We start from the raw sequence: 14,045 nt of genomic DNA on the forward strand, positions 1-14,045 counted from the left end.
GTCCATTTAGGCTTTTATTTTGGAGCTTCCAGCTGTATCACACGGTCCTCTAAAGCACACAAACAGAATCAGTTTACAGACTGTACGTGTTCGTTACGTGCACGTTTGTCTTCAAACAGAAAGACAGATGGAGACGAGAGTTCTGGGAGAATGAGACACAAAGACAGAAACAAGCTCCTGCTCTTCCTCTTTCTCCTCTCCTCTCCTTCCTGTGCTCCTCCTCATCCTCATCCTGCCAGCGTGTCTGTCTGTCAGTCCGTCCGTCGCTTTCATCCTGCCCTCCTTTCGAGGCGCCTCTAAAGACAGAAAGAGAAACTCTTTGATGTTTGCTTCTCACAGCGTGACCCCTTTTGACTCAGAAATCATCCGCTGACTCATGCACACACACACACACACACACACACACACACACACACACAATGATCGATCGCCGTGTTGCTGTCCTAGCGTGACCATCTTGCAGGCACAAGACCCAGAGGATCAATGTGTGTGTGTGTGTGTGTGTGTGTACCTAGAATAAGGTTTTGCCTGCAGAGGATTAGGCTGGAGGAGCATCAAAGGCGCAGTTTGATGCACAAAGTGAATTAAAAGACACACACACACACACACACACACACACACACACACACACACTCACACACCTTCGACTGCAGTCATGTCAGTGGGGATGTCAGCTATAAGAAACAGAACTGTCTGGCCCAGAGGTGAAAGAGTAAGAACAAGAAGAAGAACAACAAGCCTCCAGCTCTGTGTGTTTACTGTTGAGAAAATTCAGATTAAATGTTTTCATTATTCTATAAATGTGTCCTCCTAATAATCAGATGTACACGTGACGGTTATATGAGCCGTCTGACAGTGACGGTTTCAGACTCCATGCTGTCTCCTTCCCCTCACAGTCATCTTTGACAATAACCTCTCCTTCATCGCCTCCAGTACTGACTGCTGCATCCTCTACAACACACCATCCAAAACTTTTAATAAACACCAGTAGATCCAAAACTCTACTGCCCTACCCTGTCCTCCAGAACCTCCACCGGCTCCCAGAACCACAGCGCATTCAGTACAAAGCCACTCCATCGCCACAATCCAACCCGCAGCCTCCGCTCCTCCGCCACCCAGGACCAAGCACCGAACCTGGGGGCGACGGAGCCTTCTCCTCTTCCTTCCAACACTCACATCTCTGACAGAAACTCACCTTGTGTGTGTATTATCTTTACATCATGTCACATCCTGTACTTATTTTGGGACAGTGAAAGCCCATCGGTGAATTTTAAGCCCCTGAATCAGTCCCTGTTTAATTATTCCAGCTTTGATTAAACAGTCTAACCTTCATATCTCTGCAAGCTGTTTCAAAGCCGCTCTGCTTCATTCTGTCTCTCTATGTTGGACAGATGATAGCGATGCCAGATCGGGAGCTAACTGACTGCTTTGGAGTATTTCAGGTACACCAGGTGTTTATCTCTGCGGGGTTGTTAACACCCTGAGAGGCGTGTGACTCGCGGACATACCGTCCTTCCAGCGGGCCGTTGAGGTCAAGTGTGGGTTGTTGACACGTCCTGCTCCGGTGTGAGTCGCTCGGGTCACGCTGGGTGGAGTGGATGGTTGTTGAACTGTCTGGGAAGTGATTTTAGACAGATTGTGTCGTAACCTCCCCTCTCTCCTGGTGAGCGATGGTCTTCACCTCCACGACCCGCTGGATGGAGGGGGAGTCACATGACACGCATCAGCAACCAATCAAAAAACTGACTAAGAAACTAAGTTAGTCCAGATGTCTACAGCAACCTTCAACCTTCAGCGGATGCTTCGACCTGGATGAATTTTCACAGACGTACTTGCCTGATGTCACTCTCTCTATGAGCTTTGTTCCTCCTCAGTCGTAGTTATCTCACACTCGGTTGTTCACGTGAAAAGTGACTGAAGTGAGGAGAGAAAGGTTCTGACATTGGATATCTGTGGGCGGAGGGGTTGAAGTGATCTTACACAGCCCCGTGAAGCATCCTGATGCGTTAAGCCCAACCCGTACACCTCACCAAAGACCAGACGTCAAAACACTGCAAGAAAAACTGAATCATTAAACTGTCTTCATCACATCACAGCCACATTTTGTCGTGACATTTTATGTAGAGTACGGACATATCTGTTTATCTGCTCGACCTTCTCTAAACAACTGAAGTGAAACACAAAGAAAAGCCTGATAACAAAAAATAAAACTAATCCTGTCACGGTTCATGATTCTGCAGCAAAATGACGGGCAGTTCCCGGTGATCCAGCTGGTTGGTATGCTGAGGGGCATCGCGTCTGGAATGAGGTACACACACACACACACACACAGACACACACACACACTCCTGCTACAGAAACCCATTTTTATCATAAAGATGAATAAAAAAGTTTTTCAGTGATTGTTGTGTGAAATTAGATTTTTATGTAACAAAACCAGTTCTAGCACTCTGAGATTTCATCTGGTGATATCCAACACTGTGTGGTCATGTGTTACACTCAATCAGACACACACACACACACACACACACACACACACACACACACACACGTGATCCTATCTGTGTTTTCTGGCTGTGATCACACACAAACATGCACATGTGTTTCTCATCAAACGTAGCTTGCACACTGAAGCCCCTTACCTTTTTAGAGTAGCGGACAATAGATACACACACACACACATACACACGCGCACACACACACACACACTCATGATAAATCCTGCTGATGTTACAGGTACCTGGCGGAAATGAGTTATGTTCACCGTGACCTGGCTGCCCGGAACATCCTGGTGAACAGTAACTTGGTGTGTAAGGTGTCTGACTTCGGCTTATCGCGGTATCTGGAGGAGGACACCTCTGACCCCACCTACACCAGCTCACTGGTGAGGACTCACACTCACACACACACTAACACACACACACACTAATGCTGCCGGCTGGTTTGAGGACAGACAGTTTGTCGAACTCGGCTATAATAAAAATATAGCCTGTGCTGTGATGAGGGAATGATTCACACGGAGGTTATGAGCATATTGTCTGTGTTTACACAGTCATCAGTGAACCTTGAATATTTTAAATGGATTTACGTGGATCTAGTGTGTGTGTGTGTGTGTGTGTGTGTGTGTGTGTGTGTGTGTGTGTGTGTTGTGGGCGGTTAAGAGCTGCGACTCTCCGCTCTGTGTCCAAACTCTCAGTATCAAGGCCGTCCTGCATGTTGTGCATCAGTGTGACTCGGTTCAGTTAAATCAAAACAAGAAATGTAATTTATCCAAAGCTATCCGCTGTTATCTGTGCCACAACGTTCCACGAAGCTTTCCAAGATTCTACATTTTTACATTTCAGTCCTTTAGCTGACGCTTTTATCCAAAGCGACTCACAGCGAAGGAAACAGTCAAGGTACAGTGCGATAAGAAAGTGTTAGTGCTGTGACAGTTCTTAAAAGGACAGATGTGTCCTGTCCAGATGTTGGTAGTGTTGCAGAGGAGGTCCTCTCTGAAGAGCTGGAGGTTTGTGAAGGTAGAGAGGGACGCCCCTGATCTGGTCTGGAGATGAACACCAGCTCGTGTCAGGATTGTACTGCTGACTAAAGTCACAAGTGGAAACACGTACGTGGTTTTCAGCGGATGGAGATAATGAATATGGCTGTGCTCTGCACTCTGAACACAGTGGAGCCTTTGTCTGAAATAAAGAAATGAATTTGTCGTATTTCCTCTAATCTATGACTCCTGATGGATGAAGCACTGTGTACCGCTGTATGGTACGCCTGTTTTACGTTGAATATATGTTGCTCGCCTCGTGTCTTTGTCTATTTTCAGTCAGTCAGTGTGCTTCAGCGTCTCTTTTGCCCTTGGCTGGATATGGATGTGTGTGTGGAACAGATGTTATTCTTCGCTGTCCTCATCTCCACACCGGAGATAAAGATTATTAAAATAAAATCTTCTGTGCTCCTCCTCCGTTCCCAGCAGTTCTCATCGGTGTTCCACTTCTTACCTTTGTGTTTCTGGAGTTCAGAGAGAGACTATAAACTCTTTCCTCCTCTCATCTTCCCGTTTCCTCGTCCTTCCTCTCAGGGCGGTAAGATCCCGGTGCGGTGGACGGCTCCGGAGGCGATCGCCTACAGAAAGTTTACCTCGGCTTCAGATGTCTGGAGTTACGGCATCGTCACCTGGGAGGTGATGTCATACGGAGAGAGGCCTTACTGGGACATGAGCAACCAAGACGTGAGTCACTGTGTGTGTGTGTGTGTGTGTGTGTGAGAGTGTGTGTGTGTGTGTGTGTGTGTTAGAGATAGTCTTTCTCTTTTTCATCTGCGTTCTGATTGATGTCTGTAAGTGTATACGATTCTTTACCATCACCTCCCCTGTGTGTGTGTGTGTGTGTGTGTGTGTGTGTGTGTGTGTGTGTGTGTGAGTGTGTGTGTGTGTGTGTGGGATGGGGGGTTGTACTTGTTTGTTTCCTTTGCCGTCTCTCACAGCGGGGTGTCTGCATGTCTTGGAAAACACACGGAAAAATGAGGACATCAATTCAAAGTGTCACAGACATGTTTGTTCCCGGGGACGTCAGACCAGAATTTTCTTTTCTTCTGGGAATATTTTTATCGTCTTGACAACTTTATTCCAATTATCTTCACAGTGTGAATGTGCTGCAGCTTTTTCTATACTCTGTTTGTTTGTGTGTGTGTGTGTGTGTGTGTGTGTGTGCTGCCATGACAATTAAGTCATCAGGTGGTTTGAGGTTACCGTCTTTAACGCTGGAACTGATTGACGCTTTATAAAAATGAAGTGCACAGTTCTGTTAAGATGTATCATAAAACAGATTCGATTTCAGCGTTTAAACCTGCAGGGATCACAAACAGTACGTGGAAAACGAGGTTCCACAAGATCGGATTGCTGACATGTTTTATTTTTAGGTTTCTATTCCCGAGTAGAAACGCGATACACAGATTATGGCGAGTTTTGGCACTGAAACCCGTCTTCAAAGCGCCGCGGATCTAAATCCCAATTCTCGCCTGAAACTGAAACTTTCCGTCTGAAGGCTTTGAGGCAGAGAACGAGCTCTCAGTTCGTCTCGAGTTTAAACTTTAAAATACATTTTGTTGATGCAGAACAGAAAAAACATTGCTGAGTGGCTTCAGTTGTGTTTACCACCTGGAAAATATTCCTCATAAGCTCTTTTGTCTTTGTCTCTCTCCCACATTTTTCAGACCACAGCTCCGCTGCAGCGATGTTTACCTTAGCTTTAGATGTCATTAACTCTGACTGTATGTGACGTGATCTCGATCTGCATAGCCGTCCCACTGATGAGGAGTTAATCAGTGGCAGGGTCCCCTTCCAACAACATTTTCATAACTCATAAAACTGAATCATTCCCTCATTTCTTCCCCGTCTGGCATCTACTTCACCTTAATTCCTCTTCATTCCCCTTATTTCACACTTTCCTCCCTCCCGCTGTCTCTCCTCACCTCCACCCTCACCCCTCATTCCCCTAAGGTTGCTCCTGAGCAATAAAAGCAGTCTATGCAGCAGTAATGACAGAGAGTCAGTATAATGACAGAGACAGGTTTATAATGGCACAGACAGTGTATAATGATGAGGAAAGTGTGCGTGTGCCACTATAACGAGTGACTGCCGGGGCATTAACTATGCATGAACCTCACACCCTAAACTCACACATACGACACACACACACACACAGTTAAACCACATGCATGCATAAAGGCGCACACAGGGAAACCACACACGTGCAGGCTGATTCTGCACGCACACGCACGAAAATTTCAAAGAACACGGAGCGGTGAAATTGTCAGCGGAGCCACCACAGGTGCTGTGTTCGACATGAATTAATCATGAAAGAAACCTGTGATGTTTTACTACACTTGCTGCTATTTTGATTGACAGCGGTGCTTAGAGAGAATTTATGCAGCACAAAGCTCGAGAAGCGTGTCGGGGTCGAGTAGAGTTCACCCAGAGAGCAGCCGAATCCCCGGTGCCGAATTCACAGAAGCAGAAGCACCATTTCCCCTCAGCTTAACGTTAGGTAGACTTCACTGACACTGGCTTGTAGCTTAAAATTTAACAAATAGAGCTGAAAAGAACAAGTTGAAATGTTATTTCAAGACATTTTATGGCACTTGGTACGAGAACAATCCGTCATTAAAATGTGGAAATGTGGAAAACTGCATTAAAACTCGTGCAGGCGCAGACGTTTGGACTCACAGGCAGAACACGTGGAGTCAAAACAGCGTTTACTAGGTCAACAATCAAACGCAGGAGAAGTCAGGCAAGTCCAAGGAGGCAAGAGTCCAGAAACAGGCAGAGGTCGTAAAATAAGGCAGGCAGGAACTGGAACACTCTGGCAGGAAGGGCACAATAGAAAATCTGGCAGAGTGCTACCGCGAGGCTACAAGGCAGGTAAACCAGGGAAGATAATGACGGACTGAGGAGCAGGTGTGGAGGTGGATGTGGAGGTCAGGTGATGGGGAACGGTGGTAACACGCTGGGGACAGGTGGGGGAATGGGAAGAGAATGAAATGGCAGACAGTCAGTGACCAGCAGACGAGAAACATTAAAAAATATGCAGAAAATTCTGAATTTATTAACCTTAAGTCACAGCAGAAAATAATGGAAACAATAATGGAAGAAATGAAGTGACACAGATTTAATGAAGGTTAGAAAACATCTCAATAATAAAATCAATTTAAAGGAAGAGTTTAAAGTGTAAAAACCGCTGATGTTAGTTTGTTACATTGTTAGTTCATCGTGTTTACGTAAAACAAAATGCATATTACATATATACAATAGAAACTTTACAGTGTGAATATATCTGCAGTATACTTTACAAATACAGAAGAGACGTTTAAAGATCGCTCTCACATCTGTGGCACAAGGTGCAGAATAATTTGTGATATTTAATATTTCCTTTCTTTGATTATTTTCTTCGGGTGGCGAGGCAGCTAGTTAATGTCTCTTTTTTCAAATTCAACATAATTAAATTCGGCACTAAAAGGCACGCTGGCGTATTTAGCACAACCTCTCTCTGCAAATGCAAAACTCCTGCCTGAAGGTTCTGAGAGAAAAACCTCAAAAGGTCCTTATCGTTCTCTGACATAATGAAATCAGAAGCTTCTCTTGTAAAACTACCTGCCTCTGCATCAGAGACTGCAGCAGTCTTAGCGATGAGTATCTGGATACCCCTGAGCGACTGTCGGGATGAAGTCCTCAAATGGAAACTGAATCCTCCGAGCTAATCCAAGATGTTATTTTTTCCTCCTCTGGTTTTAAATAAAGCTGAACGATGCAAGATTGTTACTGTAAAAAAATATACACCTGTCGAATCAGCCGAAAACACAACGGAGCTGTAACAGAAGACCGACCCCCTCCCCGCTGAACTCTTCTCCACCAACAGGAACTCACAAATCAAAATGTGACAGCAGAAATATATGAAGTGCCTCTTAAACATCCCTTTGATGGCAGCGAAGATCAGCGTCATATCACAATCATAAGTTCAGAAATTGTTCATCTCCTGCGTCTGCAGTCGCTGTGCTGTCTGTTGGTGTGTCAGATATATGTCTGTTCTGCAGTGGGGCAGCACGTAGATAAATACATGCAATCCAACGCCAACCACTTCTACTATTTATAACCACACTTGACCTGTCACAGGTGAGTGTTTGTGGAAGTGGCTCGGATTTCTATATTTTTCCCTTTCCTCTGCCTCCTCGTCCAACAATGTGGGTGATGGAGGTGGAGACAAACACTCATGCAACTGAACCTGATCTCAAACTGCAATATTTTCCCATGACCATGACTCAGCACCCACATATTTCAGCATTTTCAGGCAATCAAGCTGCCACACACACACACACCGACCGATAAACCAAACCGCAGCTGCCAGTAAGTCCTCACAGGACTCGGTATAAGGCCGCGTTCGGACACGAGCGCGTCGCTTCAATGATCCTGTGAGTCCGTGATCTCGGAGAGTCTGTTAACTGAGTGTGTGAGAAACTGAACCAAGACAGTGAAGGTGTGAAACCAAAACCATGAAAGTCTTTGCAGGGAAACGAGCGAAAGATACCGATGTACCGCCTTTAATCGTATACAAAGCACACATGCAGTGGTTATTTTTCAGTATCTCTAACCGTGTCTTCACATTTGTCTCCTCTCTTGCCTCCCAGGTGATAAACGCCATCGAGCAGGACTTCAGGCTGCCAGCTCCCATGGACTGTCCGGTAGTGCTGCACCAGCTGATGCTGGACTGCTGGCAGAAAGACAGGAACGCACGGCCAAAATTCCCCGATATCGTCAGCATGCTGGACAAAATGATACGCAACCCTGCCTCTCTCAAAGCCGGCACCAACAACATCGGCCCCGGGTGAGGCGAGATAGAAACTCATTTACATGCAAACACAATCTTCCTGAGTGGAACTCTTTCTGTTTGCTAAAACCTCCCCGTGTCTCTGCTATCTGCATGCACCTGTCTGCAGCCCTTCCCATCATCCCTTGTTAGACCGTGGAGCTCCGGACCTCAGCATGGTGAGCTCCGTGGAGGACTGGCTGGCTGCGCTCAAGATGACCCAGTATCGAGACTCCTTCCTGGGCTCCGGCTTCACTTCTTTGCCGCTCGTCACACAAATTACAGCCGAGTAAGTCGAGCCGTTTAACTGACTCTCTCTGGTTTTTGTCTGTCTGCCTGCGTCTCACGCTGCTCACCTGCCAAGTCTGTGTCTTGTTAGTCGGACTACTGGCAGGCTGGTTGGCTGACTGCTGGTCCATGTGTACGCCTGGCTGTCTCTCTGAACGAGCTCCCAGACTTACTATCTTCCATCCTTCCTTCCTCTTTTTATCGTGGTGTAAATTACAGACATCAATATTCATATCTTTGTCAAATTAATTCCTACAAACTATAGGTGGCTTTAATCGATATTTATTTCCCTTCATCATCTGCCGAGCTGAGAAGTTTCAGCTTCATTTACTCAGCTATGCATTTTGTTGTTGGTCCCTATACGCTGCACTGTGGGTTACATAAAGAAGACGACTCTGCCCACAGGGATTAATTAAATATACTTTAACGAAATACCAGTGTGGAGACGGCGAGCAGGGCCACACAGAGCTGGCTATGAGCCAGTGAACTTCATTTAAAACATGTTATATAAAACACAGGCGCATCTTAGATCCTACGAAGAGTCTTCAGCTCGAAGACTCGTCTGTGCTAGTTTAAAGTTACTTAAAGTTTTGAAATCCTTGACATCTCAGTCCCAGTCGGTCTGGTAACACCTGTAGTTACAAAGTGCAGAACTCCGGGACATGTAGAAGCTCAATTATTGCCTGGTGTCTTTTAGACGTTTCCATCCTTTGGCGATCTGATTTTATTCTGACATGCGAACAGTGGAAGTGAAAGTTGGTTTCCTGTCACTGCGGCTGCTGAAATCTAACAGAAACGACCGCTGTCTTGTTTTGTAGATGATTTCAGCGCTTCGTGCTCACATATGGCAAACAGCTCCTGTTCTGGCACGACATCAGCTCAGCCAAGCTGAAGCTTTAACAGTAGCCTTGTTGACACCTGCACCTCTGTCTGTGTTTTTGCAGAGATCTTCAGAGGATCGGAGTGTCTCTGGCCGGACACCAGAAGAAAATCCTGACCAGCGTTCAGTCGATGAGGCACAACATCGACGACCAGTCCCCGACTGAATCCGTGTAACCGCACGGCGGAGCGACGCAGTATGAAATATTCGACAAGTGTACAGTCCGAACGAGGAGGCTGTCGTCTTTTCTGTTTCACCCACCTGAACTTTCCGTGTTTTTCACAATCACTGTGGCTGTTTATGTGTCTGTGTGGCGTCTCCGGGTCCCTCCTTCGCTCATTGGACAGACGTCCACACATTGGAGTTAATTATTTGTGACTGAAAATTAAAAGAAAGAAAAACAAAAAAAACAAAGACAATACCGGGGTCCAATCACAAACCCTCGTTCACTCTCTCACCTGAAATCTGCCTGCGAGATAAACTTCCATCAGTGAAATCCACAAACCTGTTTTTACCAGCTTGACTGTTTGATTCAAGGACGACATGGCCTAGTTTTTATGTGAGGATAAATCACACAAACACGTTACTGTGAAGAGGAAGCTGACTTTTATACGAAGGCACAGAAACTGGAGCAGGTGTTTCTGGAGACTCCACCCGGCTTTTGTTGTTATCTCCAGTCTCGTTGACTACATCGAGCGAGTTGGTGAAAATCGCCACCATTTAAAAACCGAGACGGGCGCCAACAGTTAACTGGGACTTCTGTGAATCTATCTTCATATTGAAGAGTCTGTACATATTATGATATGGGATGTTTGTTTCCTATTTTGCTCATTTGCTTTCCAACAATTAATTACCACTGGAGTATTCGTGCGCTCTCTGTGATTATCTTCCTCCGTCTGCCTCGTCACTGGAACAAATTTTAAAGTGGTGGTGCTGCAGACACACACACACAAAAAAAAAAAAGGTTTCATAGCTCCATTTTTTCGTACTTTCCATGCAGCCATGAAAAGATCAACTCTTCCACACACGGAGCTGGTGAAGTCTGACCTACTTAAAACACTTAATGCAGAGGGAATCATAATAAATGGTGTTTTACAGTCAGTACAGATGCCCTCTGAGTAAAGGCAATTACAGACCAATGCAGATGAAGAAATATTAAACCATCGCAGTGTAACAAGTCTTTTTTTTTTTAACTAAACTAGAAAGCAAAGCAACTGCCGTCAAGAGACTGTGTGGGTATTCGATCATTAGCAGCTGCTGAGACTCACCTGTTGGAAACACAGCACAGTCCAGAGAGTCTCCAAAGACAGGACAGGTATTCCCGTCCAACGTTCTTGTGATTTGGCTGCAAACCCTAAAGCCGTCTGCTTGAAACGTTTCTGTCAGAAGATGGCAAGCATCGGCCTACAGCGACAGGCAGGCAGGCAGGCAGGCAGCCGGGCGGGGACCTTTGTATGAATTCAATTTTGTATTCATTGGCCGCCGGACGTGTCATTGTTGTCAGCGCCGGCTTTGACAGTCACATTTAGCGAATTGACAAGAGCTGATTAACACCGTGTCAGTTTGCAGACATGAAGCGACCCGTCCACGTTCTCACATCCGTGGACAGAAACCTTTCATCCGTTCACGAGCAACAAAGACCGGTGTCAGGAGGAGATCCAACAACACCGGGGCGGTCAGGGAGGAAGCTGACAGCGTGTTTGTCGTGTTTTTGTGCATAAATATGATGTTTGACTCACCGGTAAATCAAAACATGATATAAAGAAGGTCTGGGGGAGCTCCTAAACCTCCGGTCAATGCGTGTGCACCCACACATTAAGGATTCCCGGCCTGTAGCACTGACTGGATGTCCTGATGTTTGCTTTTCTTTCTTTACTGCTGCATGACGTTTGTGTTCGTCCTCGGGTCGCCGCTCTCCGCCTGCCGGGACGGCCCAGAGTCTTTTTATTTATTTATTTATTTATGATCCGGGTTTCCGCTCCATCGTTGCCTGGCAACGATAGCTTATTGAACATTTTATCAGGAGGTATTGGGATCAACCCGGGAGCGTGTCAGCGGTTCAGAGGCGCACTTCGTTGTAAATAGACGCCTCCGGCCGGCTCGACAGAGCCTGAGACGACTCGGACGAGTGTGGCTGGAGCTCATATTTAAAAAAAAAAGACATCTATCAATACAGGCAGGCGTCTTGATACATTATGTAACATCCCTCGCTAAGTGTGACGTGTCTGTCCTCTGCTTCATGTTTCTTTTCCTGCTGTTGAACAAGGTGGGATGTGAGCTTCACATGTTCCCGTGTCAGCACGTCTTGTCTTTGTCTGAGCACCACAGAGGAGATATCTCAGGAACACAACAGATGTGAGTTTGCTGCATAAAATGAGATTTATTGGTAAATAATGCACTACGTAAAAAGACGAAGAGTTCGTGGAGTTGCTGTTAGTTTTCTGAAGTGCTTATTAAAAGTTAAATCCACCCTGAATCCAAGAGGAGAACACATCAGTGAGAGTTCTCTGCTCGTTAATGTGAACGTTCAATAACACACACTCTGATTAGATCAGTCGGGGCACGTCGTCTAGTTTAAGGCCAAATTACATTTTTAATCCTTTTTATTCAAAGTGTGGAGTTTTGACATTAAGCTTTCTTTTCTTATGAAGTTTTTTCTGCGAGTCACTGCAGACCTAAGACAACCTACAAGGCCGTGTCCTAATTCTGCAGCTTTATGCTTTTGTGCGAAGCCGGCATCGTGTCTTCACTCGAATTATTCAGGACGAGTACTGACAAATGATTTTTGAGCTCGCTGCTGATCGACACTTGACATTTGAAGGTTTTTTTACGGACGTGCATCGCTGCATGTATCATTCCCTGTTAGTGGAAAACACTTGGCAGGTGCCCTGTGGAATCTTCTTGAACAAAGTTTGTGTTTACATTCAGTGTTACTCATCGTGTGGTGAATGTATTTCGTCTTTACTTGCTGTCAGTCTTTTTCTTCTGGTGCACTGCAGCGATTCTCGGTGCTTCATCTCCACCTGGAGACCAGCAGAATAAATCCATGTGGTCAAAGACAGTATAGACTTATGAAGGTGGAGAATCAGCTGATCCTAGAAGTGTTTTTCACTGTTTTAGTATTCAAATTTGATCAGTAAACGAATCACAGGACTCTCCTGAGTGACCGGCTTTTCATTTCTGTGAAATCTTGTTTTGTCCGTCAGTTTGTCGTGACAGATGGATGTAAATACCAGAGAAGCTGTGAAAGCAAACAGCTTGGCCGTCGCAGTTGGGAACAAAAGATGTCACTGATTTCATCCAAAAGTGACCCAAAAATAAAGAGTAGGTTTCTCAGCTTCTGCCGACAGATTTTAGGCTCTGTAATTTGGATGTTTCTTATCGAGGTTAACTTCTTTCGCTTCGCTGTGTTGGTTTGTGCACAGGCTTTGACTCTTTGATACTCATGATGTGACCTCAGGTCAGGATCCACATGCAGAAGCCGTAATAGTTCCGTCCACTTCAAAACTTCACGTTGTATTCATTTTGGACACAGCTTCTGTTTTCAGGTGGAAAGATCCACCTGTGAACGTCCTTTAAGATTTCTCTCTTTGTAACATGACTTTGTAATTTTGTTGCATGATATTTTCGTGTTGTGTGCTGCTTTGCAAAAGGTCGGCGTGGTGGCATTTCTCCATTTAACCTGCTCGTGTTTGTGGACATCAGGGTCTGTATCTGTGACCAAAAAATTGGGATTACCGCCAATGGAGACGACTGATGAATTTCTCATTGTTGAACGTTGTAAGAAAAGGGACAGCTGACATTTACTGCAGATGTTTGAGATGGACAAGTGCATCCAGACTCCGCTGTAACCGTGCTGGAAATATCTCAGCATCGTGTCACGTTATGTTTAGCCAATTAACCGGCGAGGCAGAAAAAAAAATATCCTGCTACACAACAAAGTAGACCCAGAAATGCAAAGGTGTGCCATCAGGAAGCTCTTCTTCCGAGTGTTTTAGGGTGGATTTATCTTTTGACTGCAGTTATTTTCTGGAGGCTGCTTTTCTCCTCTCCTGTTGCTCTGCTGTAATAGATACTGGAGGTGAAGCTGAAGATGAGAGGAGGCGAGTTATGGAAGTGAAAGGGAATAGGTAATAGAAGGGAAGGATAGCGAAAGAAGAGAGGAAACGAGGCGCGGGAGGCAAAGCTCAACTCTGGGTTTTTTTGAATAAAAATGAGGCTGGGTGTGCAGAGATTACTCTCTTTTTGTCTCGGCTCTACCCGGCTGTCCTCGTTCTCCTCCTAAAGCTCCCAAACCTCTCTCACTCGCTCTGCTTCCAGACTCACATTCCCACCGACTAACGGCCTAAAAGCAAACGAGTCCGGTTTTTCTTCGTAGATGCATGATTCTCACAAACATTTCGGCCTTTTTTGTTTTAGCTTTGTTTGATCGAGACAGCTGAAGAGTGACAGGAATGTGAGGAGAGAGGAGAGAGAGATGGGGAACGACATGCAGGAAAGAGGTCGGATTCGAACCCTGGGCCACA

At 45.6% G+C, this 14,045-nt stretch overlaps 1 protein-coding gene across 1 annotated transcript in view; it reads left to right on the plus strand.

Annotated features, from left to right (window-relative positions):
- The window catches only part of LOC104930567 (ephrin type-B receptor 1), an 86,505-nt gene extending 73,504 nt beyond the window's left edge, over positions 1-13,001 (plus strand). The window contains exons 15-20 of the mRNA XM_027290504.1: positions 2,241-2,308; positions 2,737-2,884; positions 4,073-4,222; positions 8,173-8,369; positions 8,482-8,640; positions 9,584-13,001. Coding sequence (XP_027146305.1) covers positions 2,241-2,308; positions 2,737-2,884; positions 4,073-4,222; positions 8,173-8,369; positions 8,482-8,640; positions 9,584-9,695 — 834 coding nt within the window. The 3' untranslated portion in view covers positions 9,696-13,001. The remainder of the gene's footprint in view (positions 1-2,240; positions 2,309-2,736; positions 2,885-4,072; positions 4,223-8,172; positions 8,370-8,481; positions 8,641-9,583) is intronic.
- The last annotated feature ends 1,044 nt before the right edge of the window (positions 13,002-14,045 follow it).

This window comes from Larimichthys crocea, chromosome XVII, assembly GCF_000972845.2.
Source record: "Larimichthys crocea isolate SSNF chromosome XVII, L_crocea_2.0, whole genome shotgun sequence".
Taxonomy (NCBI): Eukaryota; Metazoa; Chordata; class Actinopteri; family Sciaenidae; genus Larimichthys; species Larimichthys crocea.